The following is a 24,159-nucleotide window of genomic DNA, read 5'->3' on the forward strand; positions in this document are numbered from 1 at the left end:
CGTCTGCTGGGCTGGGAAAACCCTCCCGGATCCGGTCTGACCATTCCCCAGCGCTGCCGAGCCCACCGCTAAGCCATGCCCTCACATCCACGCGGCTTTGAAATCCCTTCAGGATGAGGGCTCCACTGCTGCCCCGGGCAGCCTGTGCCAATGTTCAACAACGCTTTCTGTGAAGAAATTTTCACTGATATCCAAACTAAACCTCTCCTGGCACAACTTAAACCTATTTCCCTTGTCCTGTAGCATGTTACCTGGTAGAAGAGACTGACTCCATCTCAGCCATGACAGGAGAGGCAGATAAGAATTTAGCAAGTAGCAATCCTGCAGCCGTGCAACCTGTTTGAACTCTTACACTGTCATTATTTTGTGCCCCAGGGCCTTCTGCTGGCCCAGCACTGGCACAGGCTGTCCAAAGAAACTGTGGCTGCCTCATCCCTGGAAGTGTTAAAAGCCAGGTTGGATGAGGCTTGGAGCAACCTGATTTTGGTGGCCCTGCTTATGGTTGGAACTGGCTGAGCTTTAAGGTTGCTTCCAACCCACGCGATTCCATGATTCTATCATAATAAGGCTAAAAAAGGACAGCATTGTCTTGTTCTTTCCAAAAAGCCCACCACTCACTCCTCAGCAGCTCACACAAGGGCCCCTTGCCCTTGGCCATCCTCATTCCAAGAGCAAATCTATCCTCCTTCAGCCCCATTCTGCCATGGCCTCTCCCCGCCTCAGGATTTTCCCTGTGAATCTCTGCTGTGGAGACAGCAGGTCCCTGGCCCAGCCTGGCCCTGCACAGAGGATTTCACCCTCTGCCAGCCCCTGGTGCTGTGAAGCTACCACAGAACGTGGGGTGAGCTGTAGCAATGGTCCAAGAGGCTTTATTTGGGAACACAAACCCCACAGACCCTTTGGGGCAACATGTGGGGAAAACCAGCCCTCAGCTCCCAGTGTTACCCGAGCTTCCACCTGCACATGAATTTAGGAGGCAGCACATGCAGAAAGTTATTTTTTCTGGTTTATAGGGGTTCAAAAACCCATTTTCCCTTGAAAAAAGGGACTGTGCTTTGCAAAGGGAAATTTGGGGGTAGAGCCATTGGATGGGGGCTCACAGCTCTCGATCGCGGGGTTGTTTTGGGAGGCTCACATTGCTGGAGACTGAATGTGTTTTGGGGGTTCATTGCACTGGGTGTGCCCAGGGTTTAACACTTGTTATTACACCTGGGAATTTCTTTCCCCTGTGGGAAGCATATCAGTGTGGAGGTGGCAGCATTTTTTGGGGAGGAAAAAACCGCGATTTTTGAAACTGCAGAGTCCTGTGCACTGGGGGGTTGCATGACCTGACTCCCGTGCATGGTGTAGTGTGTGTGTTTGTCCCAGTCCAATGTGTGCAAATGTCCCTGTTTCCCGTGTCCCGGTCCCGGGTGGATGTCGCATCTCCGCCCGTGGTCCTCCCGGCTGGCAGGCGGCGCCGTGCCCGCTCCGGCGCGGTGCCCGTGGCCGCTCCTGGAAGCGGAAGCGGAAGCGGCAGCAGCGGCCCGGCGGGGCGGCTCGGCAGCAGCGCCGCCGCGGAGCTCCGTGAGTACCGGGGGAACCTCGGGGGCTCCGCTCCGGGGAGGACCCCTGGGGGCCTTGGGACTCCTGAGGTGGGCGAGAGGAGGGGGCTTGACCCGGGCTGGCCCCCCTTCCGCCCCCGGCCAGGCCTGGCCGCCGCCCCGGCCGTGGAGGGATCCCCGGGTTCTGCCCATCTCCACCCCGGGATCCGTCCCCGGCCTTGGGGCTCCCCCGGGATCTACCCCTGGCCGTGCAGGTTCCCCCGGGATCTGCCCCTTGCCGTGCAGGTTCCCCCGGGATATGCTTCTGGCTGGGGAGGGCCCACCGGGATCTGCCCCTGGCCGTGGAGGGACGCCCCGAGGTCCTCTCCGGGCTGTGCAGGGTCCCCCAGGATCTGTCTCCTGCCGTGGAGGGACCCCCGCGGTGTGCCCGCCGCCCCCCCGGGACCTGCCCCCGGCCATGGAGGACCCCCGGGAGCATCCCCCTGGGCTGACATTCCCGTGCCGGGTGGCCGTTCCTACTGCTATTAGCTCGTTAACGTCTCCTGCTCTTCGGTTTCTATCCCTTTTCCTGCGAGAAGTAGGTCGGGTTAAGAAATAGCAGCATCTGGGGGTAGGTGGGGAAAGGAGGTTTTTTCTTTGTTGGAGTTCTTCACATGAAACGAGATTTGCAATTCAGGTTTGAAGGTTCATTGTCAGTTCCTGACGCTGCCTCGAGCACAGCACTGCTCAGTGCATGCCTTGGATCCTTCTTCCATTTGGACAGGGCTCTTTTGTTCTGGATTTTTGTGCTGTAAATAGTGTGAGCAGAAGAAAAACCAGTGTTTGTTTTGTTTGTGTTGCCAAAGGTGAAACTAAGCTATTTGTGTTAAGATGAGTTTGTGTCAAGGTCCAGACCATGTCTTTTTCACTCTTTTGGGGAGATGTCTCAGCTGCTCTGGAGAGCCATGGAGGAGCCAGTCCACCAGAGAGCTCTGCCAGCTGCCCAAGCCTGTGCCTTGAGCTCCAGCCATCCTCAGTGCCTGTTTGCTTGAGGGAAGTGCTTTATTTAGGCTGTGTTAGTGTTTTGTCAGGCCAGCATGCTCTGCCCCAGCAGCGTACCCAACACTTGTGCAGTCTTTCCATGCTATATATAGACACCCCCTCCCTGCCTTTGAGGATTGATAACCCTACACCTTGGGCTCTCCAGGAATGAACTATGTGACGGGAGTTCATAGCTTGGATCCTTTTGGAGCTGCCCTCAGGTCTGGGATTTACAGTGGGAGGACTTGGTTTCCTCTTGCCAGACATGTGGGCTGACAATTTCAGCTCAGATACACTTTGTAAAACCCTGCAGGTAGAGATATCTGCTGAATTAACGGCCTGTTGGGCAGATAAGGCTTGTGTTGCAGATAAATCCGTTTGGGAGATGCTTTTTTCACTGTGTCCTCTTCTGGTATTTGTAATTGGGACAATATCATAGTGGTGATCACTGCTAGACCTTTCTGAACTTAGTTTCAAAGGAGATACAACCAAACCCAAGAAGTTATGGGAGAATAATGGGAATAAGGACGAGCTGCCTAAGCCTGTTGTGTGGCCTGATGGTTCCAGATCAGCCACCAGTGTTATTTCTTCTGAGCAGTTGTGTGTCCCAGCTCTTGCTCCTCTCCTAATCATCCCCTGTTCTGATATCAGTGTTTTGAGGTGATTTGTGGAGGTCTTAGAGGGAAAGAAGCAGGTGGGAGCTTAAAGGGGAAGAATTTATCCACTTCATGATCTGACATGAGTGGTTGGTATGTGTGGGCATGGGAAACACAACAATAAAACTGTGGCTCCATGAAGTCTTTAGTCCTTTCTGAAAGGCTAGGTGGTGCCAGCCTGTTTTCCAGAGCAGAAAAATATTTCCTAGTTCTCTTCCTTGTGCTGTGGGTTTTATTCCCCATGTGAAAGCATGGTTTTCTTAAAGCATTTTTGCTGTGGGGTGTGTTGGGAGTGCGCAGCGAGGATTTGCTGGAGCTGAAGCTCTGCTGTTGTGTTTTTTTCAGAAACATGCAACATGGCAGCAGCCATGGAAACTGAACAGCCGGGCCTGGAAATCTTTGAGACTGCGGGTCGTGAGGAGCATGTCCCGAGGGAGGAGCAGCCAAAACTGGAACCTTTCTATGTAGAGAGGCATTCCTGGAGCCAGCTTCGGAAACTGCTCACAGACACACGGAAGTATCATGGATACATGATGGCAAAAGCCCCTCATGACTTCACCTTTGTGAAGAAAAATGACCCCGAAGGACCGCATTCCGATAGGATCTACTATCTGGGTGAGCTGGCTGTGACAGTGTCACTGCAGGGCTCTCTGGGATTGACTGTTCCTGACAGCTGGGTGTTCCTGGCACTTAAATCTAAAGGGATTCCAGGCCACACTTGCTGGTCAAAAGTCATGATTGTGTTTGTAATAGCTCATTAAAACTTGTGAGTTAATCTCCTGTGGGAGTGGCATGATTGGAGGTGACCCATTAGGCCTGGAAAAGAGCTGGGAAATGTCCTTTGGGGCATGTTCCCAGGCTGGAAGTCTTCAGTCTCTTTTCTGTCACTCCAAGTAATACTCTCTCCAAAAGCTGTGCAGGAGCTTTATCTTCTTTCAGAGATAAAGAAACCTTTGCAGAAAGGTTTATCTCCTTTCTCTTATTGCAGCTGTTGGGTGGAGCCTTGTTCTTCTTCAAAGTTTCCTTCCAAAGCAGAGATTTGAAGTGTAATTTTGAAAGTCCTTTGTGCCTCAGCTACCAATGGAGCAGGTTTTCCAGGAATCTGTGTAGCAGCATAGATCAGGGGCAGCTTAAAGAGTAAATACTTTTCTCAGCATTTTTGGTGTTAATAATAAAAAACTTCCTGTAGTTTGTTGTCCTTGGATTCAGTGCCTCACTTGTGCATTGTTGCACTAATTAATGTTCACTTGATAGAAGTGATTTGGCACCATAAGTGATACTGTGAGCAACCCTCTGAGTGGTTTTTTGGAGCAGACCTTGTGGTGGAGGAATGCTTTTATCCGGAGCTGCAGTAGCTGAACATAAATCCATGAAAACCTGGATTAGGGAGAGAAGCAATGGCTGAAGCAGAGGCCTAGGAGTCAAAGCCATGTTCTAGTGCCACCGCTTGCCACTTAGGCTGCTTGCTTAAACTCAGGTTTGTGATTCACAGAGTCTTTGCATGTGCTGTGCAGTGACATAGTCAGAAAATTGCTGCTCTTTTTTTTCTTTTCACAAGATGGGGGTCATAATCTTTGGATGATGCTGAGTTCAAGCACATCATGGGTGGGTTGAGATTGATTCCCCTAGGATGAGATCTGCTTTCCCATATACCAGTTCCTGAGCTATAAATCTGGCTTGGTCTTCCCTTGGAGCACACCTGGCTCTCTCTGGACTGATCCCCATGTGCCTGGGCAGGAGCCTTCAGAAATCTGAATATCACTGAGAGAGAGGAGCAGGACAGGGATGTTCAAACCTCCCTAAAGGTCACAGGCTGTGTATCCCAGTCAGAGGGATTAGCACAAAAGCTCTCCTTGATTTGTAAAGCTTATGGAATAAAAGGGCAGTAAGAAGCACAGAGTGCTTTCAGCAGCATGGGTGTCATTGTTCTCTGCCTTCTCTGCTCTGTGACTTGCACTTCTGTGAAGCAGGGAATTCCCAGAGTGAGGCTGCAGTGCAGAGATCATCAGTACTCCTGCTGGTAGGAACGGCCTGGGAAGCTGTTCCTGGGCAGCCTTTGAGAGTGTTTGGATTATTAACAGAAAGCTAATATACTTTTTTTTCACCTCACTTTCCCAATAGCAATGTCTGGGGAGAACAGGGAGAACACGCTCTTCTACTCTGAAATTCCCAAAACCATAAACAAAGCTGCTGTCCTGCTGCTTTCCTGGAAGCCTCTTCTGGATCTTTTTCCGGTGGGTCCTGATTTTTTTTCTTGCTTCAAGCATATGGGATTTGGGGTTTTCATAGTGAAAATTTGAAGTTTATTGTCTTAAAAATGTGAAGATTCTCCTTGTACATGCCAGGCCTGCAGCCATCCCAAAATGAAGCACAGCTTTCTCCTCAGTGTTTAGAGTTCCATCCTCTCTGTGTGCTGGATGATTCCTTTGCTGGCAGAGATGACAGGTGCTAATTTGCATCAAGTTCTGTGCTGTGAGACCTTGGGGATTGCTGAAGGAGCCTGGAGTCTCCAATCACTTCCCTGCTGTCTTGCAGGGGAAGTGATGATTCCCCCAGGATCAGTCAGTGGCTCCGTGACTCATGCTGGAGCAGAGGATCCCTTTCCCACTCACTGGGATGTGGATTCCCTTTTCCCTGCTGCACATAGCAAGCCTGCACCATCCCATCCCATGCACCATGGCAGGCTGGAGGAGGTGGGACCAACCCCACATGGAATGAGGTGGATTTTTCCCCGTGTTATTTCCCGGGGCTGTCAGCCAGACGTGAAACTCCGGCTGTGCTCTCCTCCCACCAGACCAGTCACTGCATGTCTGTGAAAGTGAGCAGAGCCTCTCCTGCTCATTCTAGAAACAACAGACCCTGAGTCTGAGCTTTCTTACACCAGTTAGTATTGGGAATAATGCTGGCCTTGCTATTGGAGGAGTGGCTGTCAGTTTATATTTGTGTAGGATCTGATCGTGGCCTACAGCTACAAGTGCTGATGGCAGAGGCAAAGCAGGAGTGGGCTCCCAGCCGGCAGCAGGATTCTGGAGGAGGAGGATGTCTGCTCAGCCATCTGCTCCTGGAAGCAGGGTAAGGCTTGCAGAGCAGAGGTGTTGATTGGGCTTCTCTGCCTGTTTTCAGGCCATCCTGGACTATGGGATGTACTCCCGGGAAGAGGAGTTGCTGCGGGAGAGGAAGCGGATCGGCACCGTTGGGATTGCCTCCTATGATTACCACAGAGAGAGCGGCACCTTCCTGTTCCAGGCAGGGAGTGGGATTTATCATGTCAAAGATGGAGGCCCCCATGGATTCACCGTGAGTTTACTCATCTTCTGGCTCACTGCAGGACTTTGCTCTGGCAATGACCTCCTTTGGCTTGGAGTGAGAGCAAAGAGCAGATCATCAGCAGTTATTGCACTGGCACAGGAAGTGACCTTGATAACCCTGGAAACAGGGTTATCCACAGGGGTGTGTGTCCATGGTGGTAGAAACTCAGATGCAGGGCTATAAGAGGTGGTAAAATTGTGGCAGCAAGGCAGGACACCAGATTGTTTGATTTTTCATGACTAGCAGTGTCCATAAAAAGCAACAAAAGGCTCCATGCTCTTTCATGGAGTCAGATGTCACATCAGAGACAACTTAGACAACTTTTGTCCCTGGGCTGCAGTTTCCAGGTCACTGTTCTGTGGTCAGTGCTGGATGTATTACACCATTTTTACACTATTTGACTGTAAAACTTGCAGAACAAGCAGCCTTCACTCTGTTGAAGCTGGCCTTCAAAGCTGAAATAATTTATTATTATTATTATTATAGAAGCCTGGTGTTCGTCTAACCCTGTTGTCAAGGGTAATTTACTGTATCTTGAGTTGCTTTTGGAGGACAAGGTTGCATGTTCTGCCACCCTCTCTTAGAGTGCTGTTTTTAAGAGAGTGCCAGACTTCTCTACACAAGCTGTGCCCTCTGTTTTGAGGCTGATCCTCAGCTCTGGGGAAAGAGGCCTGGTGGGACCATGGCAGAGGCACAACTTTCCCTATAAAATATCTGCATAGTATTTTTCTGTGTGTAAAGTGGGTAGATTCCTCTCTAAACATGTATTTGAAGTCAGTGTCCACACTACTGTGGTCTTCTGAAATCCAGGTTACTCAGTGGGTGTGTTCCTGTGTTATCATATCTTACTGTGTTTCTTTTTCTTTTTAATTCCAAATAGCAACAGCCTTTAAGACCCATTCTGGTAGAGACCAGTTGTCCAAATATCCGGATGGATCCCAAGCTTTGTCCAGCTGATCCAAATTGGATTGCATTTATCCATTGCAACGACATCTGGATTTCTAATATAGAATCCAGGGAAGAAAGGAGGCTGACGTTTGTGCACAATGGTAATGCATCCTCAATTAAATTCCTCTACCTCCTCTGCACTTGTTCTTGCTAGACTGCACTGAGCGATGGCACTAAAGGTTCTTCTGAAATGGGGGTAATGGCCACTGTTTTCCACCTTGTTTGTCACATTTATAGACTTCCTGTAGTGCAGATACTGTGGGATGAGTTTTTTCCCTGCACTGTGCAATCTGGCAGAATGAGTTGTTTGTTGGATGCATATGGAAGGGCTCTTCTCCTGAAACACAGCACATTGCTTTTCACTGGAACAGCCTTTTTTGTGTGGAGGAGCTGTGGGTGGAATAGAGTTGGAGGAAAGTTTCTGTCACAGTGAAATCAGGCTGCAGAGACTTTTAGGAACAATTTAGGCTGTTTCTGAATAGCACTGGGGCTTCTGCTTGCCCCTCATACTCAATAAGTTAGGTTCTTACTTCTTACCCTCTTCAACTCTCTTTTAGGCATTTATCCTGGAAGATAGAAAATGGGAAATTGTGGATAAAACACTTGTAAAATCAATTTCATTTTGTATTTAAACTATAATTTAAATATATAATTATAATTTAAATTTTAGTTAATTGAAATCTCCAACACTTCATAATAATGCTTTAGACTATTTAAATTCTTAATATTAAAATATTATGTAAGTACAGTAAAAATAAACTGTAGCAATGACTCCTTCTCAGATGATAATTATTTATGGAGTGCTGCTAAGTTACCTCCAGGGTAACAGGAAAAATATTGAAGCCCTATGGATATGTCATCATGTTGAGATGTTATGTAAGTCTGTTACTTTTGGTTCATACAGTGAATGAAAAACTGATGCTTTCATTTTTCTGAATAGTCGTGTCTTCAGTTTCAGTCCTTCAGAAAGGTTTGGGATTTTGATTTTCTTAAGTTGTAGTTCCAATTAACTGAACTCAGGTAGAGAGAACATTTTCTTTCCTTGCCTAATTGAGAGCCTGATTAGGTAGAAGTAAGAAGAGAAAATGGCTTTCCTTTCCTAAAAGAAGCTGCCATGTCAGAGAGGATTAAATCCTCCCTAAATACATGAACAGAGAAGGCTGGAAGCAGAAAACAAATCTGCTGAGCAGTGAGATTTATTATCTTGTACTTGTTCCCTGGGGGTGAACTTGGGCTGTGTTTGGGATAATGCAGAACTGGTTTGGTTCTGCAGCACATCATGAACTAATTCTTTGGTGTCTTTTTTTAGAACTGGCCAATGTTGAGGAGGATCCAAAATCTGCTGGCGTGGCTACTTTTGTGCTGCAGGAGGAGTTTGACAGATACACTGGCTACTGGTGGTGCCCAAAGGCACAGCCCAGTAAGTGTGGGGGTCCAGGCTGTCTGACAGGCTCTGCCCAGTGCAGAGCTCTCTCTTTCTTGCTCTTACTTACCTTTATGCAATTTGGAAATTGTCTCCTTTGGAGCTGTCTGCACCAGGGGGCACGTTCCAGGGGCTTTGTGAGCACTGGGGGGAGAGACTTCCCTTCTTACAAGAGTGGTGGGAGTTGTAGGAGTCTCAGTGTTTTGCTTAGTGAAACATGAGTCACAGGCTTTATTGGATTTTTCTTCATCCTTCCAATCAGCTCAGGCTCCTGAGAGAGTATTGATGCCTGCAATAACTGATAATCCTGATCTGTAATTCTGTAATGTTAATTCATTTACAGCACTGGATGGGGGTAAAGTTCTTCAAATTCTTTATGAAGAAAATGATGAGTCAGAGGTAGAAATTATCCATGTCACATCACCCATGCTGGAGACAAGAAGAACAGATTCCTTCCGGTACCCCAAAACTGGTGAGACCCTGAACTTACATCCCTGTTTTATTCCATGTGCTGACAGCAGTGACTCTTCAAGCCTAGAGCAGAGAGGTGTTGAATAGTCTGAATTGGTGTCCAGGCAGTGCAAATGTGTTTGGGGAAGCTGCTCTGGAGGCTGGGTGAGTCACTGGTGACTGTGCTGGTACTGAGGGCTCTGGGTGTCAGGAGTTGGCAGGAACCCTTTCTCATTGTCGCTGCTTGAGCCACTCTCTGGGATCCTGGAAAACCTGAGTTGTTGAGGAGTTGATTGTCATTACAGCCCTGTGTTTCTGAGGGAGCAGCTCCAGAATTACAGCCTTTTGGGGTTTTGGGAGGGTTTCTGTTTAGCTGCTGGCAGTGCTCTGGCAGTTCAGGTTCTGGAGGACTCTGATCTCCAGGACTGCTCTTGGACTTTGAACAGCAAACCCATCTTGGTGCAGCCTGCTAGGAAAACCACCTGTGGTCATATTTGCACACAGGTGGGTGGTCTGGAGGTTTCAGCAGTGAAGGGCTGAGGGCAGGCTTGAAGTGGAGTGCCACTGGAAGCAGGGAAGTGGGATTTAAGCAGACCTGCTGAGGGCTGATTCACTGTCAGGTGTGGGGCAAGTTTGAACAATTCAACTCTTTTGAGATTTCCCTGCTGTCACAGCAGGACACATTGCTCAGGTAACAGTGGTTTGCTCTCTTTCCTCACTCTTGAAATCTTCATTTTTTGGAGAAATATCTTCTGTTTGGCTGACCTTTTCAAGCTGCAGAATTCATTCAGATCTTGTCAATTCCCCAGTTCACTGGAAAAGCGTTTCCTGATTTACTTCTTGTATCAAGGAGAGAGAAAGGCTCAGAGGCTGGGAAGCAAGAGGTGACACCTTGTGGTTTTTTGGTGTTTGTGAACACTCAGATTTCTGAGAGTATTTTGCCATGGCTCTATTTAATGCAAAGAAAACAAGCTAACAAAAGCCCAAATCCCTTAAAGAATATGTAGCTTTATTATCATAATGGCACTAGTGATGGCAGTAGGTTTTTAGGTGTTTAATTTTCACAGATGCTCTTTAGCACTGGATCACTTTTTCTGTACCACCTTGGAATAGCAGCCAAACAGTGAACCAAAGCTTGCTCTGCTATCCCAGTCACTCCTGAGCATTTACATCCACCCTGGAAATGCATCCACTGACTGTGGGAGAAAAGACTGCCTGGGACAGTAGCGTGGCTCTTGATCTGTTTGCAGGATTACATCCTCTAAATCTCCCCACACTTGCAGTTTCTTTTTTTCCTGCCTGGTTCTGTGCTGTCTCTCAGACATGCAGGGGGGCTATTTGATCAAAGAGCATTCTGCTGTTTGCCTTTTCCAGTCCTGCATGAATAACACCACAATAATACACAGCAAACAATCGATGCCTGACTGTTAACATCTGTTTTTATAGGTACAGCAAATCCAAAGGTCACTTTCAAGATCTCTGAAGTGACAATCAATGCAGAAGGCAGAGTAAGTCTATGTTCTGTTTGTTTGCCAAATACATTTAATTGCTGTGATTTTTTTTTTTTTTTAATTTTTTTGTAAAATTCATTTTCCAGTTCAGTACAGAGAAACTTTCCTGGTTGTGATGGCTTCCTGGCTTCTCTGGGGGCAGTGCCCTTGGCTCATTCCTGTGCAGATACTCAGTGTGCAGCAGTATTTCTCAAGGCTGTGCTTTTCTTTGCTACCACTGGTGTGTGAGCTCAGCTGCAGAGCAGAGTATTGTAGGTCTGGGTGGGTAGACCTTCTTATGTGACTGATCTCTGGATTGGCTGCAGGTATTGGAAAAATTGGATTGCAAATACAGTATCTCACCTTACAAAAGCATGAACATATGGGAAGAGATGAACTTTGCTTTTGCCCTGGGATGTTTTAAACAGATGCAGAAATTTCCACAGCACAGATCTGTCCAAGATCTTTGGACAGATGGGAAATTAATCTTATCAAACAGATACATTAGCAGCCATAAATTACTGGAATTCTCCCAACTCTTGAGCTACTTCAGCCATCAGCAGTCACCTGCTGGGATAGTGATGCTGGTGTCAGCCAGTAAAGGCAGGGAATGCCTTCAGGACCCTTTGGGTACCACTGGGACTTGTTCCCAAGCCCAGCATGGACAGACTGCAGCACTGCATTTCATGGATCAGAACCACATTGATAACTGGGTGTCATGCAGCATGTTCAGCATCTATCCATGCAAATCCTACAAAAGAGCTTGGTACAAATCACCTCCCCTTTACGGGGGAAACTGAGAATTCAAATGAGTTGTGAGAGATGAATGATGGGTTTGTGAGCAGCATCCAGATTTCTCTGATCCCAGCCCTGGCTGTCCTGGCAGTGTGCAGCTCTCCTGCTGTGCTGGGGTCTGGCTCCAGACGGGGTTCAGTCCCCTGTGGTGCAAAGGCTGAACAATCTAAATTGCATGAGCTGCACAGAAAAAGTCTTCTGTGTCCAGGCTCTCGTCGTGCATGAAAAACTGGTTGTGGGGGTTCATCTCAGTGTCACTGAATTGCTGCTTTGTCAACAGATTGCAGATGTTGTGGATAAAGAGCTAGTTCAGCCCTTCGAGATCCTCTTTGAAGGAGTAGAGTACATTGCTAGAGCTGGGTGGACGCCAGAAGGAAAATAGTGCGTATGTTAATCCTGTCTCTGCTCAGAGGGTTTGGGGTCATACAGTCAGAAGCAGATTTGTAGTGGTCTCTGTCTTCTTCCAGCTTAAGCCTGCTTTCACTTTTACATTGCTACCAACTTGTTTGTGCAAAGGGGACCATTTTTCCAAAAGCCAAACCAGAGCCCTCCTTGTGTCTTTCTCTGCTCCCTGGCCCTACTGCTTTGGGTTTGGGCACTCGCAGCCTTTGATGTGTGTGTCCTCTCAGCATCCCTGTGAGAGAGAGTGCAGTGCTATTATCCCCATTTTACAGATGGGGAACTGAAGCCCAGAGAGGTTAAGTGCCTTGCCATGGTCACGCAGGAAGTCTGTGGCTGAGGAGAGAAATGAGCCCAGGTCCCCCAGGCCCTAGGCTAGCGCCCTAACCACTGGACCATCCTTGCTGACCAGACTTACTGATCAGAAAACCTGCTGTAAGTGCTACTTACATTTGCATGTCATTTTAACCCTGTAGATGATGTAGTACAGTGTTTCTAACTCACCAGAAGCTTCTCCAAAAGGATATTTCACTGAAGGGGTTGTCCAGCCCTTGCACAGGCTGCCCAGGGCAGTGGTGGAATCACCATCCCTGGAAGGACTTTAAAGCTGTGTAGATGTGGCACTTGGGGACATGGTTAGTGGTGGGCTTGGCAGTGCTGGAGGAATGGTTGGACTCAATGATCTTAAGGGTCTTTTCCAACCCAGATGTTTCCATGGTTTTACAGAAGTGTGCTCCACCAGGTTTTGAATCTAAAGATGTCTTTCACCTTTTTAATTTCTTTCCCATCCAAATCTGAAAGAAATCCAGGGACACCTTTGCTATATTATCCTGCTTTTTGCAGAATTATTTTTGAAGCTACATATAAAGCCATCAGAATATGGCAGGGGCTGCTGCTGGTCCCTTTAGGTGCCAGTGTTATTTTCTGCCAGGTGTAGATCCAACAATAGTATTTTCACAAGCACCCTGAAATTTCAATTGAAATTTTTTCTGCTTCATTATTCCCTCTGATTTTTCTTTTCTCTTTCTCCCTCGAAGCACAATTCAAATCAGGGAGAACAGAATGAGTTAAACTTTTGAACTTGCAGTGCTTATGCAATATTAAAATGAAGTGAAATAGGTTCTTGTATTATGGAAGAGATTTGTTTATGTGGGTGAAATTTTGCACGTGACTTAATCTGCAATTGAATATTCTTGACTCCCTCAAAACACCTAGTGCTACTGAGTGTCTGCTGGGATTTTCAGACCTGTGCCATACTCATGGTTGCATGTTATTTTCTCTAATATCTGTGTCCTCAACAGCATCTGGTCCATCTTGCTGGATCGCTCCCAAACTCGGCTTCAGATAGTCCTGATCCCTCCTGCATTATTCATCCCCACAGAAGATGATGCAATGGAAAGACAGAAACTTATTGATGCTGTACCAGATTCTGTTACACCTTTCATTATTTATGAAGAAACGACAGACATCTGGATAAATGTAAGAATTTGAATTTCAGCCTTCTCTGACAGTTTGTAGCACTCGAGTACTGTTGATGTTACTGCACTGCCAAGGGGAGTGATCCCATCTTGCATATTCAGTGCTTCCTGCTGTAAAAAACAGGATGCAGAGAACAGATCTGGGAGGTGAAAACAGACCTGCTGTTCTTGAGTTGATGCAGTACTCAGAGCCTGGAGCAGAACCCTGGGCTCTGGGTGTTCCCGGGTAGCCCCTTCCCCACAGTGTCACTGGCAGTCTCCAGCTTCTTGGTGCCAATTGTTAGCACCAGCAGTGCCACCAGATGAAATATTCTCCAGGCAACAATCATGGATCAAGATGGCACCGGGTGAACAGTCCTGAGAGTCAGCTAACAGGCACTGAACCCCTCCTGAACTACATCTGGTCTGGTGAAACAGATTAAGGATGTGATGTTCTGGGAGGTGAGCTGCAGGGCCTGTGCTGAGAGCAGTCATGGGTGTGCCTGGTCACTGCTGTAAACTGTGCCTCTCCTCACACTGCTGCACATAAAGATCCTTTCTCTGCAGTGACATCCCATTGGAGGTGTGCCTGGGAGCATCAATCACTGGCAATGGTTGCATCTTTCAGCAGAGAGCATTTGCACAAAGCCTTCCAGTGAATGGTCACTATACTGCTCTCTTAGATACCACATTCTCTCCTTAGTGTTTGGTTTCAGGATGGTGCAGTGAGTTTCCCTTTCTCCATTATTTTTACTGTCTGAAGTGGTTCCTGACTGGCAGCTCATACTGTGAAGAAAAATGCTCCCAAGCCCTCCAGAGATTGTCCCTTGAAGCAAGAGCTGGCATGTTGATGAGTGGGAAGATGATGTCAGCTCATCATTCTTTGAATAATCCTTCACTTGCAGGCAGCACAGGACAGAGGTCTGCAGAGCTGGACCCACCTCTGTGTATAAGCTAGAAGGGCAGGTGCAGAAAAACTTAATTAGTTGGGTGACCAGGATATAGAGTTAGACTGGCAGAAAGCTGGAGCTGCAGGGATGTGGCACTGGCTGCAAACCCCCCTGGCTCCAAGTGGGACTGGTTCTCCCAGTAAGGATCAGTGCTGCACAGTTAGCCTGGACTGTGTGGTCTGTGTTGAGCAGCAGGAGGATCATATTTTGTGTGACTGCAGTGCCAGTGTCCTGCTGATAACAATAACCCACTGCTCTGTCTCCTCAGATCCATGATATCTTCCATGTCTTCCCTCAAAGCCACGAAGATGAGATAGAGTTCATCTTTGCCTCCGAGTGCAAGACGGGCTTCCGGCACCTGTACAAGGTGACTTCGGTTCTGAAGGAGAGCAAGTACAAACGGTCCTGTGGGAGCCTCCCTGCTCCGAGTAAGGCAATTGTTCTGGTGCTTTAATTGGGCATTTGTTGCTGACCTGTGAGGAAATAAATGTCCTTCCAGCTGGCAGGAATTAGGGTCTTATTGGAAACTTCTGCTATTGTCCAGGAAAGCACTTCAGTGCACAGTCATTCCTCTGGAAATTGTACAGGGCTTATTCTGTTTTCAGCATGCCTTAGCTTTAACCCTGATCCTTCCTTATGGACTAGAACGAAAAGTTTCCAAAAACCAGATGGGAAACAAGCTCCCTGTGATACTGTGAGACATAGTTGGCTTTTCCTCTTCGCTGCTGGAACTTGGTCTTGCTCAGATGCAGGAAATTGCTGTGTGCAAAGCTCCCAGAGAGGTTTTTTCCACAGCATGTGTTCTTAAATTCACAGTTTCATGCTGTGATACTTAATTTACTTAGTATGTGTTGAAGGCACCTACTGACCTCTGTATGCACAAAAAATGCACTTAATTTTACTAGAGGTCCCAGTTTCATGCAACTGTTGTGGGTCTTTTTCCCACATAGCATTATATCTTGGGCTGATTGGATTTCGCTGAATGCATATGATTTATTTTCCTTGCTAAATCTCCCTCATTCTTAGGGAAATAAAATCATCTTATAAAAGCAGGGTTCTTGCAAAATTCTCCATTTTTAACAACTCATATTTCCTTTGCCTGCCTATTGTTCAGTATATTTCTATGCAAGTGGCAAAATATTTTTAGGAGTAAAAATCTCTGTACATTGGCTATTTGCAGGTGACTTCAAGTGCCTCATCAAAGAGGAGATAGCAATTACCAGTGGGGAATGGGAAGTGCTTGGCAGACATGGATCCAACGTGAGTCTTGCTCTTGCTTCATGGATATCCTGCCACACACACTGCAGGGAGATGGTTCCTTGGAGGGATCAGCATAAATCTATTAATCCAGTGTGGTTTTAGCCAAAATACACAGTATTTCTGTTCTGTGTAACTTGTGAACTTGCACAAGGAAGGAGGGAATGGTCCCCAAACCACTGCTCTTCTAGCTCTGAGCTGAATGAATTCTTTGATCATTTGAATCAAACTGACAGAGCTGCAGACAGTGAGAACACTTGTTTGGTTTATCCCTTGCAGATTGCTGGGCTCCAACTCAGCAGGGACTGGGGGAGGCTTTGGGGGGGTAGAACTGGATATTGAGGGATGTGCTGTTTGTTTTGTTCCTGGCAGATCTATGTGGATGAAGCCAAAAAGCTGGTGTACTTTCAAGGCACAAAAGATTCACCTCTGGAGCATCACCTGTACGTTGTTAACTACGAGAACCCCGGGGAGGTGAAGCGCCTGACGGAGCGCGGTTACTCGCACGCCTGCTGTGTCAGCCAGGTACCTGTACCTGCCAGGCCTCTGCCTTAGCCCAGGCTTATCCTGCCACTCAGCAGACAGGGCAGTGTTGATATATAATAAAAGCAGATCTTAGGGTTGTGCCCTCCTGTGTGTTGTACAGTCAGTGTGTAAAACCACCCTGGAAACCAGACTTGACCTCCTGGTTCCATTGCTCTCCAGCTCACTTCAGGCAAAAGGAGCTGGGATGAATTGTGTGAGACTCTTTGAGCCTGACTCCCTGCCTGCAGTGGACTAGAGAGCAATCTCCAGAGGAGATGAGCCTGAGCAGCATTGGGGGGAGTTCCAGGAATCCAGCTAAGGATTCATGGCCCAGAAGAAGGTGTGTGACAAGGTCCTCATGCCACTCTTTGATTTTCAGGTGTATCCTTGGGTTTGGAGTGTTAAGGACTGTAGTGTTTCAGAGGCAGAAGTGCTCAGATTTCTGGTTTAATTCAGTCCTTAAGCATCTTCTGAAAGATCTAAATGCAAAATAAATGATCACTTGCTTGTGGCTGTGCACTGAGTTCAAGGTGTGTTCTTTTTCTCCCCAGGACTGTGACATGTTCATCAGCAAGTACAGTAATCAGAAGAACCCCCACTGCGTGTCACTGTACCGGCTGACAGGATCAGAAGATGATGCAGCTCATAGGACTAAGGAATTCTGGGCTACCATTTTAGATTCAGCAGGTAATGGCATGGGTGAGGAACAGGAATAGGACAAGCAGGATCACAGGATAAAAGACATCCCAGTGTATGCTTGCTTGAGATTTGCTGTTGTGGCTGACCAGCCTCTTCTCTGAAACTCAGGCTTGTGTGAGGAGTTCTGTGAAGTACAGGAGGGACATTTTCAGCTCAGCAACAAATGGATATAAACAGACCATGAAGGAATTTAGAGTGGAAATTACCAATTTTCTCTTGCCAGTTATAGTTCAGGGAGGGATTTGAGTGCACTCACTGCTCTGTGTGATGTGCCTGCTAAAGAGTGTGTTCCTGGGGAGGGAGGTGCACTTCTTAAATAGTGTGTGCTGCTGCCTACTCGTGTCTTCATGAGACAGCTCTTGGGCTATAATCTTCCACTGGATCTCTGTTGCCTTTCATTTCTCCTTACCTGAGGCCTACTCCATGTCCTGTGCTTTCCATGTGTTAATGTAGGGAGTCCTAAGTGGGATTAGGAAGGGATGGGACATCTGTAATGGCTGTGTCAGGGGAGAAGAGTTACTGTAATTCACAGGAGAGCAGGAATGGGAATGTGATAGGGCTCAGAAAGCTCACCTAGGGCTGGGGCATTGCCAGTCTCTGCCTGGATCCAGCTACACCCACTGGAAAGTGTGGGAGAGCTCCACTGGGATTGCAGTGAGACTGGTGAGAGGACAGTGGGGCAGCACAGCTGTGTTACTCATCCATTCCTGTTAAAACCAGGCTCTCTGTTGCCTCCCATGGCAGGTCCTCTTCCCGATTACATTCCCCCTGAAGTGTTCTCCTTTGAGAGCTCCACAGGGTTCACACTGTATGGAATGATGTACAAACCCCACAACCTGCAGCCTGGGAAGAAGTACCCCACAGTGCTCTTCATCTATGGAGGCCCTCAGGTGAGTTGGTGAGCAGTGGGATGGGCTGGCAGGGATCACTCCACTGCTCTCCTGCAGGAACACTTCCTGCTCTGTGCTGAGGGCAGCACGTGACATTTTGTCTGTTTGGTGAGTAGGTGCTTGGCCAAAGGTTCTGTAAGGATTCCCAGGTCATGGATCCAGGCACTGCCACTTGTCTGAGGACAGGTATGGGGTAGCAGAGCTGGAACTGGGAGAAAAGGGATTCAGGTAGTCCTTGTTCCTAGTTCTGTCTGCTCGTCCTCTCCAGTTGCCTCACTGGGCCTCAGCTGAGCTCTTCAGACCTGTGACACAGAATGGCTTGTTTTACTGGGAGAGGAGTTTATTGCATAGCAGGGAGAGGGAATCCTGCAGCAGGGAGTAGGGATCTTGAAAACGTCACATTATAAAATTGTTTAAAGCACTTAAAGGAAGGTGAATATAAATAAAACCTGAAGTTGGAGGTGACCTCTGGATTCTGTGCTGCTCTTTTATTCCAGGTACAGCTGGTGAACAACCGGTTTAAAGGAATCAAGTACTTCCGGCTGAACACCTTGGCCTCTTTAGGCTATGTTGTCGTTGTCATTGACAACAGGGGCTCCTGCCACCGAGGGCTGAAGTTTGAAGGAGCCTTTAAATACAAAATGGTGAGTGGGCTCTGAGTCTGGCTCTGTTCTCAGCCAGAGATGGGTTTGAGTGCCAGTGTTACCAGCACTGAAGGAGCCCAGCACTGCCTGTGTGACACTCCTGGGGTTTGGGGACAGGAAGTGTGTATAGGTTAGAGTTGAGGGAGGAAAGATGCTTGATGTGGGAAAGATAAAATGTCCTGGTTTGAGGTTGTGAACCAGCTGCAACCTAACACAGGGTGGTTCATAATGAGGCTGTGACTCCTCACAGATACAATTTGCAGCTCACATGAAGCGGGGCAGTTGCATTCTGAGCATGGATCACTCCTGAGTACCAAAGCTCTGAAGGTGGTTACCTTGGGCAATCCTGAGAATGTAACTTTTGCCTGTAACTAGCAGAACTTTGTCTCTGCCCTGCCAGGGACAGATAGAAATCGATGACCAGGTGGAAGGGCTGCAGTACTTGGCATCACAGCACGACTTTATCGACTTGGAGCGTGTGGGCATCCACGGCTGGTCCTACGGAGGCTACCTCTCCCTAATGGCTTTAACACAGAGGTCAGATATCTTCAGGGTATGTTCATGCATTGAGTACTTACTCTGGTGGTGCAGACAGAATTTTTCTTTTAAAGTGTGACTTCCATGGGTGGTGACAGCACAAAAACCTTGGAGTTCGCTCTAGACAAGCTAGGACACAGTGCAATGGCTGTTTCGTTCAGCATTCTTCTCTTTGGGTGACTTCAGAGAGAAGTTGCTTTTCTAGCAACTGTTGGACTGCTGAGCTTGCAATGACTTAGCTGTGCTCCTGTACCTCTACCTATCTCAGCTTCTCTGTGCTGAAGGTACCTTAGGTAGTGTCAACTGCTGCCCACTTTGTGCCAGCTGAGCTCTTAGTGTTGTGAACCAGGTAAGGGAAATGATCCTGGTGAAAAACAACACCTCCTTCTCATCCTCTGTTTGGCCCTGAGAGAGTAGTTCCTTTGCAGACTGATCTATTCCGGATCAAATTGCCCATGCTGCTGCATAGCAGTGTGTTCTGAAGCAGCCAGGAGGACAGCCTGGGGATGGGGAGAGGTACTGGAGAGAGGTTCTTGGGCCTGCCTGACTTTAGACAACTATAATAAACAGCCAGACTGCCTTTTGGGTAGAGGTGTGGGAAGAGCTGGTTATTGCCCTTGAGATGTGTTTTATTCTTTGTGGCTACTCTTGCTTTCTTTAAGTCCAACTTTAATATTTCTGGGACGTTTGATAATTATTTGTCTCAATCCTTAACAATTGTTGTATTTTTACCTTTACAAACACCTGCCTTGCAAAGGGGTTTTAGCTGTTTTTGTGGTGTTTTTTGTTTTTTTTCCTGGGTATTTTTTTCCATAAGCCTCTCTGCAAGCTGCTGGTAGCCATGCAGGGTAGTTTGTGGAGTCCTAGGGAGCTGTTTCTGTTAGACATGCAAATGGACCCAAACCCACAAAACCTCACAGAATGCACTTCCCTCAGCATCCCTTGCAGGGGGTATGTTTAGAGTTGCTTCCAATTTACCTGTAGGCTCTTCCTGGTTTCCAGCCTGCATGGATCAAAGCTGAGCTGTGCTGTGTGTGAACTGGGGCAGGGGCAGCAGGATTGCTTTGCTCCTTCCACAGTTACAGTGGAATGGAGCTGTGGGAGGGAAGGATGTGCCCAGCTCAGGGGGCAGTGCTGACATTCCCCTCTCTGTGGCACTGGCAGGTGGCCATAGCTGGAGCCCCCGTCACGCTGTGGATTTTCTATGACACGGGCTACACAGAGCGCTACATGGGCCACCCGGAGCACAACGAGCAGGGCTACTACCTGGGATCCGTGGCCATGCAGGCTGAGAAGTTTCCTTCTGAGTGAGTTTGCTTCTGGCTCTTGTCTTCTTTTTCCTACCAGGAAAGTTCAAGCCCCGTAGACACATTTTTATCTCCCTGTTCTTGGTATTTCTCTAATCACAAATGCTCACATTAAATAATATTAAAAAAAAAAAAAAATGATACCCAACACTAATAAACTTAATACTCAAATGAACATTTGCATAATTACAGACCATTTCATGTAAGCTCTTTTATACTATATTTTGTGTCTAAAGAAATGACAAACATATCTTCAGTTTGATTAGCACTTTAGAGCTACATTAAGCTAAACAAAAATTAGTTAATTGGGATGTTTTTGTATGTTCTGAGGCTGTCTCAGCAGAGCAAGATGGGGCCATGGGCTTTCTTGTCAAAGAGTTGAAATCAGCAAGGTTTAAGGCCTCATATTGTCCAAGCTAGGAAGCATTGCTGAGAAATAAATAAGATATTCAGATAAAATGTCTGACTGTCATATGCATGTGCAGGAAGAACTTTCAGAGGAGGAAGGAGCAGGTTCAAGGGATGTGTCTATCCAGAGCAGTTTACAACTGTGAAATTACTGCTTTCAATGCAAATACTCTTTTCTGGGGGGTGTTTTTGTAGGGGTGTGTGTGGACTGTGAAATGAGTGGGATGCTGTCTAGAACTGTTTGTCTCTTGCTTTCCCAGACCAAACCGTTTGCTGCTGCTACACGGATTCTTGGATGAGAACGTTCACTTTGCACACACCAGTATTTTGCTCAGCTTTTTGGTGAGAGCTGGGAAACCTTATGACCTACAGGTAAGGCTAGAACCAGAGTGTAAAGGTAATAATGTGTGTGTCTTGGAGGAGTCCAGAATTGGAACTTGTACCATGACTGTGCTGGACACCTTGGAATTCTATAATAAAACTGTAGCATTTGAGCCAAGCATTTTTTTTAATGTTAATATTTTATGAATTAACAAAAAGAAAAAATAGGCAAATAAGCAGTTAAGGCTGTTCCTGAGGAGATCTGCAGCTGGAAGGCAGAGCAGCAGTGTTCATGCAGCATGGAACAGGGTTCTGCATTTAATTAAACCCTGCTGGCTCAGTGCAGGTGGAGCCCAGGGATCCCACACCACACTGCAGAAGTGGGGAATGTCCTCTGGCCAGGAGCTGCCTCTGCTCAGCCAGGCTGATCCCCTCCAGCACAGCTGGATCCCAGTGGGTTCTCCTGAGTTCAGGCAGTGGAGGATGAGGTGTGTCAGTTCAGGTGCAGAGTTATTGCAGGGACATTCCACGGACATGTGCAATGTGGCTCTGGGACTGATTTAGATATTGGCGCCTTCAACTCGTGTGGATATTTATGGCTTTATTTTCCATTTCAGATCTACCCTCAGGAGAGACACAGCATCAGGGTCCCTGAGTCGGGCGAGCACTACGAGCTGCACCTGCTCTATTACCTGCAGGAGAACCTGGGCTCTCGCATCGCTGCCATGAAGGCCATGTGACTGACCTCAGAGCTCTGCTCCACAGCTGCTCTCCGCACAGGGAGGTGTAGGGATCTAGAGAGAGTAGAATGGAACGTTGCTTTCCGGTGCCTGCCACACGTACACACCCTCACAGACACTTTTTTAAAAGTCAATTTGGTGCCATACGGGAAATTAAAGTACGGTGATCTAATAACTTTAGTTATTAAACTTTAAGTTTAAGCTGTAAATAAAATCCAATGTCTGTGGTATAATACAGTACCATGGGTGTTCTCTTGGGGGACGAGCTGAAACTGAAAATAACGTACTTCTACAGCACCAGATCTTCACTTTTTAGAAGAATTATGGCATAATTGATGTATTTTTACAGTGTGTTCCTTGGTATCTTATTACATTATACTGGATGATTTACTCACTACACAGCAAGAATTTACCTGAATGGTTACAACTTTTATTAATTTTAAATGCTATCATATAGCTTTTATGCTTTGTGAAAGGGATGTGTCTCACTCCTTAGAAGGTGGTCACAAGTTGAACACATCCCCTGTCTAGATGTTAATTGTTTTTTAAGAAGAAAGACTTTTAAGCTGCCTCTTAACATATTTAAAGTTTGGATTCAGATCAGTTGATGCCAGGTTCTTTGATTCCTTCTCCCGTAGGATAAATCATTCTCTTTTCTTCCAGCAGCTTGAGAACCTATCCTGATTGTACTTGATTTCAGTGGAGAAGTGAATTGATACTTTACTGTGATATGGGCATAACAATCTTTTATTCTGAGGTGCAAACTAACTTAAGTTAAAAATCAGAAACTGTAAACTTTCAAACAAGCTTCAAAGTGCATCCTGTTGAGATGTTTCCCTGATGTTCACTCTGGAGCTGGGTTTGCAATACTCCTTCCTCACCCTCACATCAGCATGATATGTATGCATCCTGTTACAATGTAGAAATTCAATACTCTTATTCCAGGGTCTGCAGAGTATGTGTGGAAAGACCTTACATGTGAGGCAATATGAGCTGTTCTGTTGAGCTTCCTCATGTATGAGGGACTATTTCCCAGGCTCATGCCCTGTCCAGTCCCCTGTTCCTGGGTCCTTTCTAGCACTACTGTGCATGATGATGATGATGCTGTCTTTGAGAACCCCTTTCTGTACAGCTTCAGGTAATCCTCAAGGAATTTCAGTCCCAGTTGTGTTTTTGCTACTGAGGTTTTAACTAAGCAGCAGGCTTGGCTGAAAAGCATAAGCGTGTGAAGGCACTTTTAACTGGCAACAGGTAATTTAGGATAAAAATCCATAGAAAATTGTTCTCTTTAATCCTGAAAATTCTCCCTTTGGGACTTGCCTCTGAGACTCTGATAAGTTTTAATGGTTTTCTTAGAAACCCAAGAATTTCCTTTTCTTTCTGTTTTGGTCCTAGAGAGAAGCAGAGCATGATTTTCTTTTCATCTGCTGAAAATCTGGAACCAGTCTTTACGCTCTTAGAACTCCACATGTTGTAACCTTGTACTTCCCTTGATTTTGTGCTGTTCAGCTTGATCCCAGAGCTCTGGGATTTAGCAGAGTCTGGCTGTATCGGATAAAACTGCATTGTTTTTCACTTAAACCGAGGGCAGCTGGGGCAGTTGCATGGTTGTAAAAGCCGTGTGTGAGAACAGGATCTGGTCTTTGGGATACACAAAGGAGCCAAAGCCAACAGGCTGCAGGGAGCTTCCTCTGCAGTGGGGAGCCTTGGTCCTGGCTGTTTGCTGATTTTCAGATTGCAGTGGTTACAAGTGGATCAGTTAAAACACCGTTAGCAGGCAGAGAAGGAGCCCAGCTCCAGGAATGTCTTCTCTTAATGTCTTCTCTCAGCGGTTAATTGTGGCTGAAGCAAAGGCAGCATCCCTGAGGTGTGTTACAGTCAGCACCGAGAGAGGAGCACAGGTGCAACACAACAGTGGGTAAAGACAAAAATAAGCTGTTCCTCTGGAATTCCATTGTGTTCCCAACGTGTTTATGCTGTATTATATATACATATATCTATATCTGTTCATATATACATATATGTATAAAATTACCCATGGATAGTATTCGCCTTTTCCAAGGTTGTTTATATTTTGTTCAATATTAAATTAACTTTCTTTTTTGGGGTGTTTTTGTTCTTTTTCTAGAGGTGATTACCCTTGAATGTAAATGTATATGATTTTTAAGATGAAATTGATCCTTTTGTTTAAAAAACAGAACAAAAATGGCCTTCATCAAACAGTGCTTTTTGGGGGGACTGAAGAACTAAACATTACGTGAGTAAACTGGGCTGGGTTTGGATTTGAGGCAGGATGTGATTATAAGTGCTGACATAGAATTTTTAAAAATGCATCCTTCCACTGTTTAAATATATACATCAAAAAGCTATTAAAGTACAATATACTGTAA

General features: G+C 46.7%; 1 protein-coding gene across 2 annotated transcripts; it reads left to right on the forward strand.

Moving 5' to 3' along the window:
- The first annotated feature begins 1,495 nt into the window (after positions 1 to 1,495).
- Positions 1,496 to 24,159, forward strand: DPP8 (dipeptidyl peptidase 8). 2 transcript variants are annotated; one of them, XM_071441182.1, is made up of 20 exons: positions 1,496 to 1,566; positions 3,566 to 3,835; positions 5,342 to 5,454; positions 6,344 to 6,517; positions 7,410 to 7,578; positions 8,787 to 8,897; positions 9,244 to 9,372; positions 10,797 to 10,858; positions 11,916 to 12,016; positions 13,336 to 13,513; positions 14,710 to 14,869; positions 15,622 to 15,701; positions 16,071 to 16,223; positions 16,775 to 16,910; positions 17,667 to 17,812; positions 18,310 to 18,456; positions 18,857 to 19,009; positions 20,158 to 20,300; positions 20,969 to 21,080; positions 21,647 to 24,159. In XM_071441182.1, exons 2-20 carry the CDS (start codon positions 3,577 to 3,579, stop codon positions 21,767 to 21,769), a joined length of 2,649 nt encoding a protein of 882 aa, XP_071297283.1. In that variant the 5' UTR covers positions 1,496 to 1,566; positions 3,566 to 3,576; the 3' UTR covers positions 21,770 to 24,159. The 2 variants fall into 2 exon arrangements, with proteins under 2 accessions (XP_071297283.1, XP_071297284.1); XM_071441183.1 differs by lacking the exon at positions 1,496 to 1,566 and adding an exon at positions 1,616 to 1,634.

Source organism: Agelaius tricolor, unplaced genomic scaffold (assembly GCF_023055355.1).
Source record: "Agelaius tricolor isolate 1412-34295 unplaced genomic scaffold, bAgeTri1.0.p SCAF_16, whole genome shotgun sequence".
In the NCBI taxonomy this organism is placed as follows: domain Eukaryota; kingdom Metazoa; phylum Chordata; class Aves; order Passeriformes; family Icteridae; genus Agelaius; species Agelaius tricolor.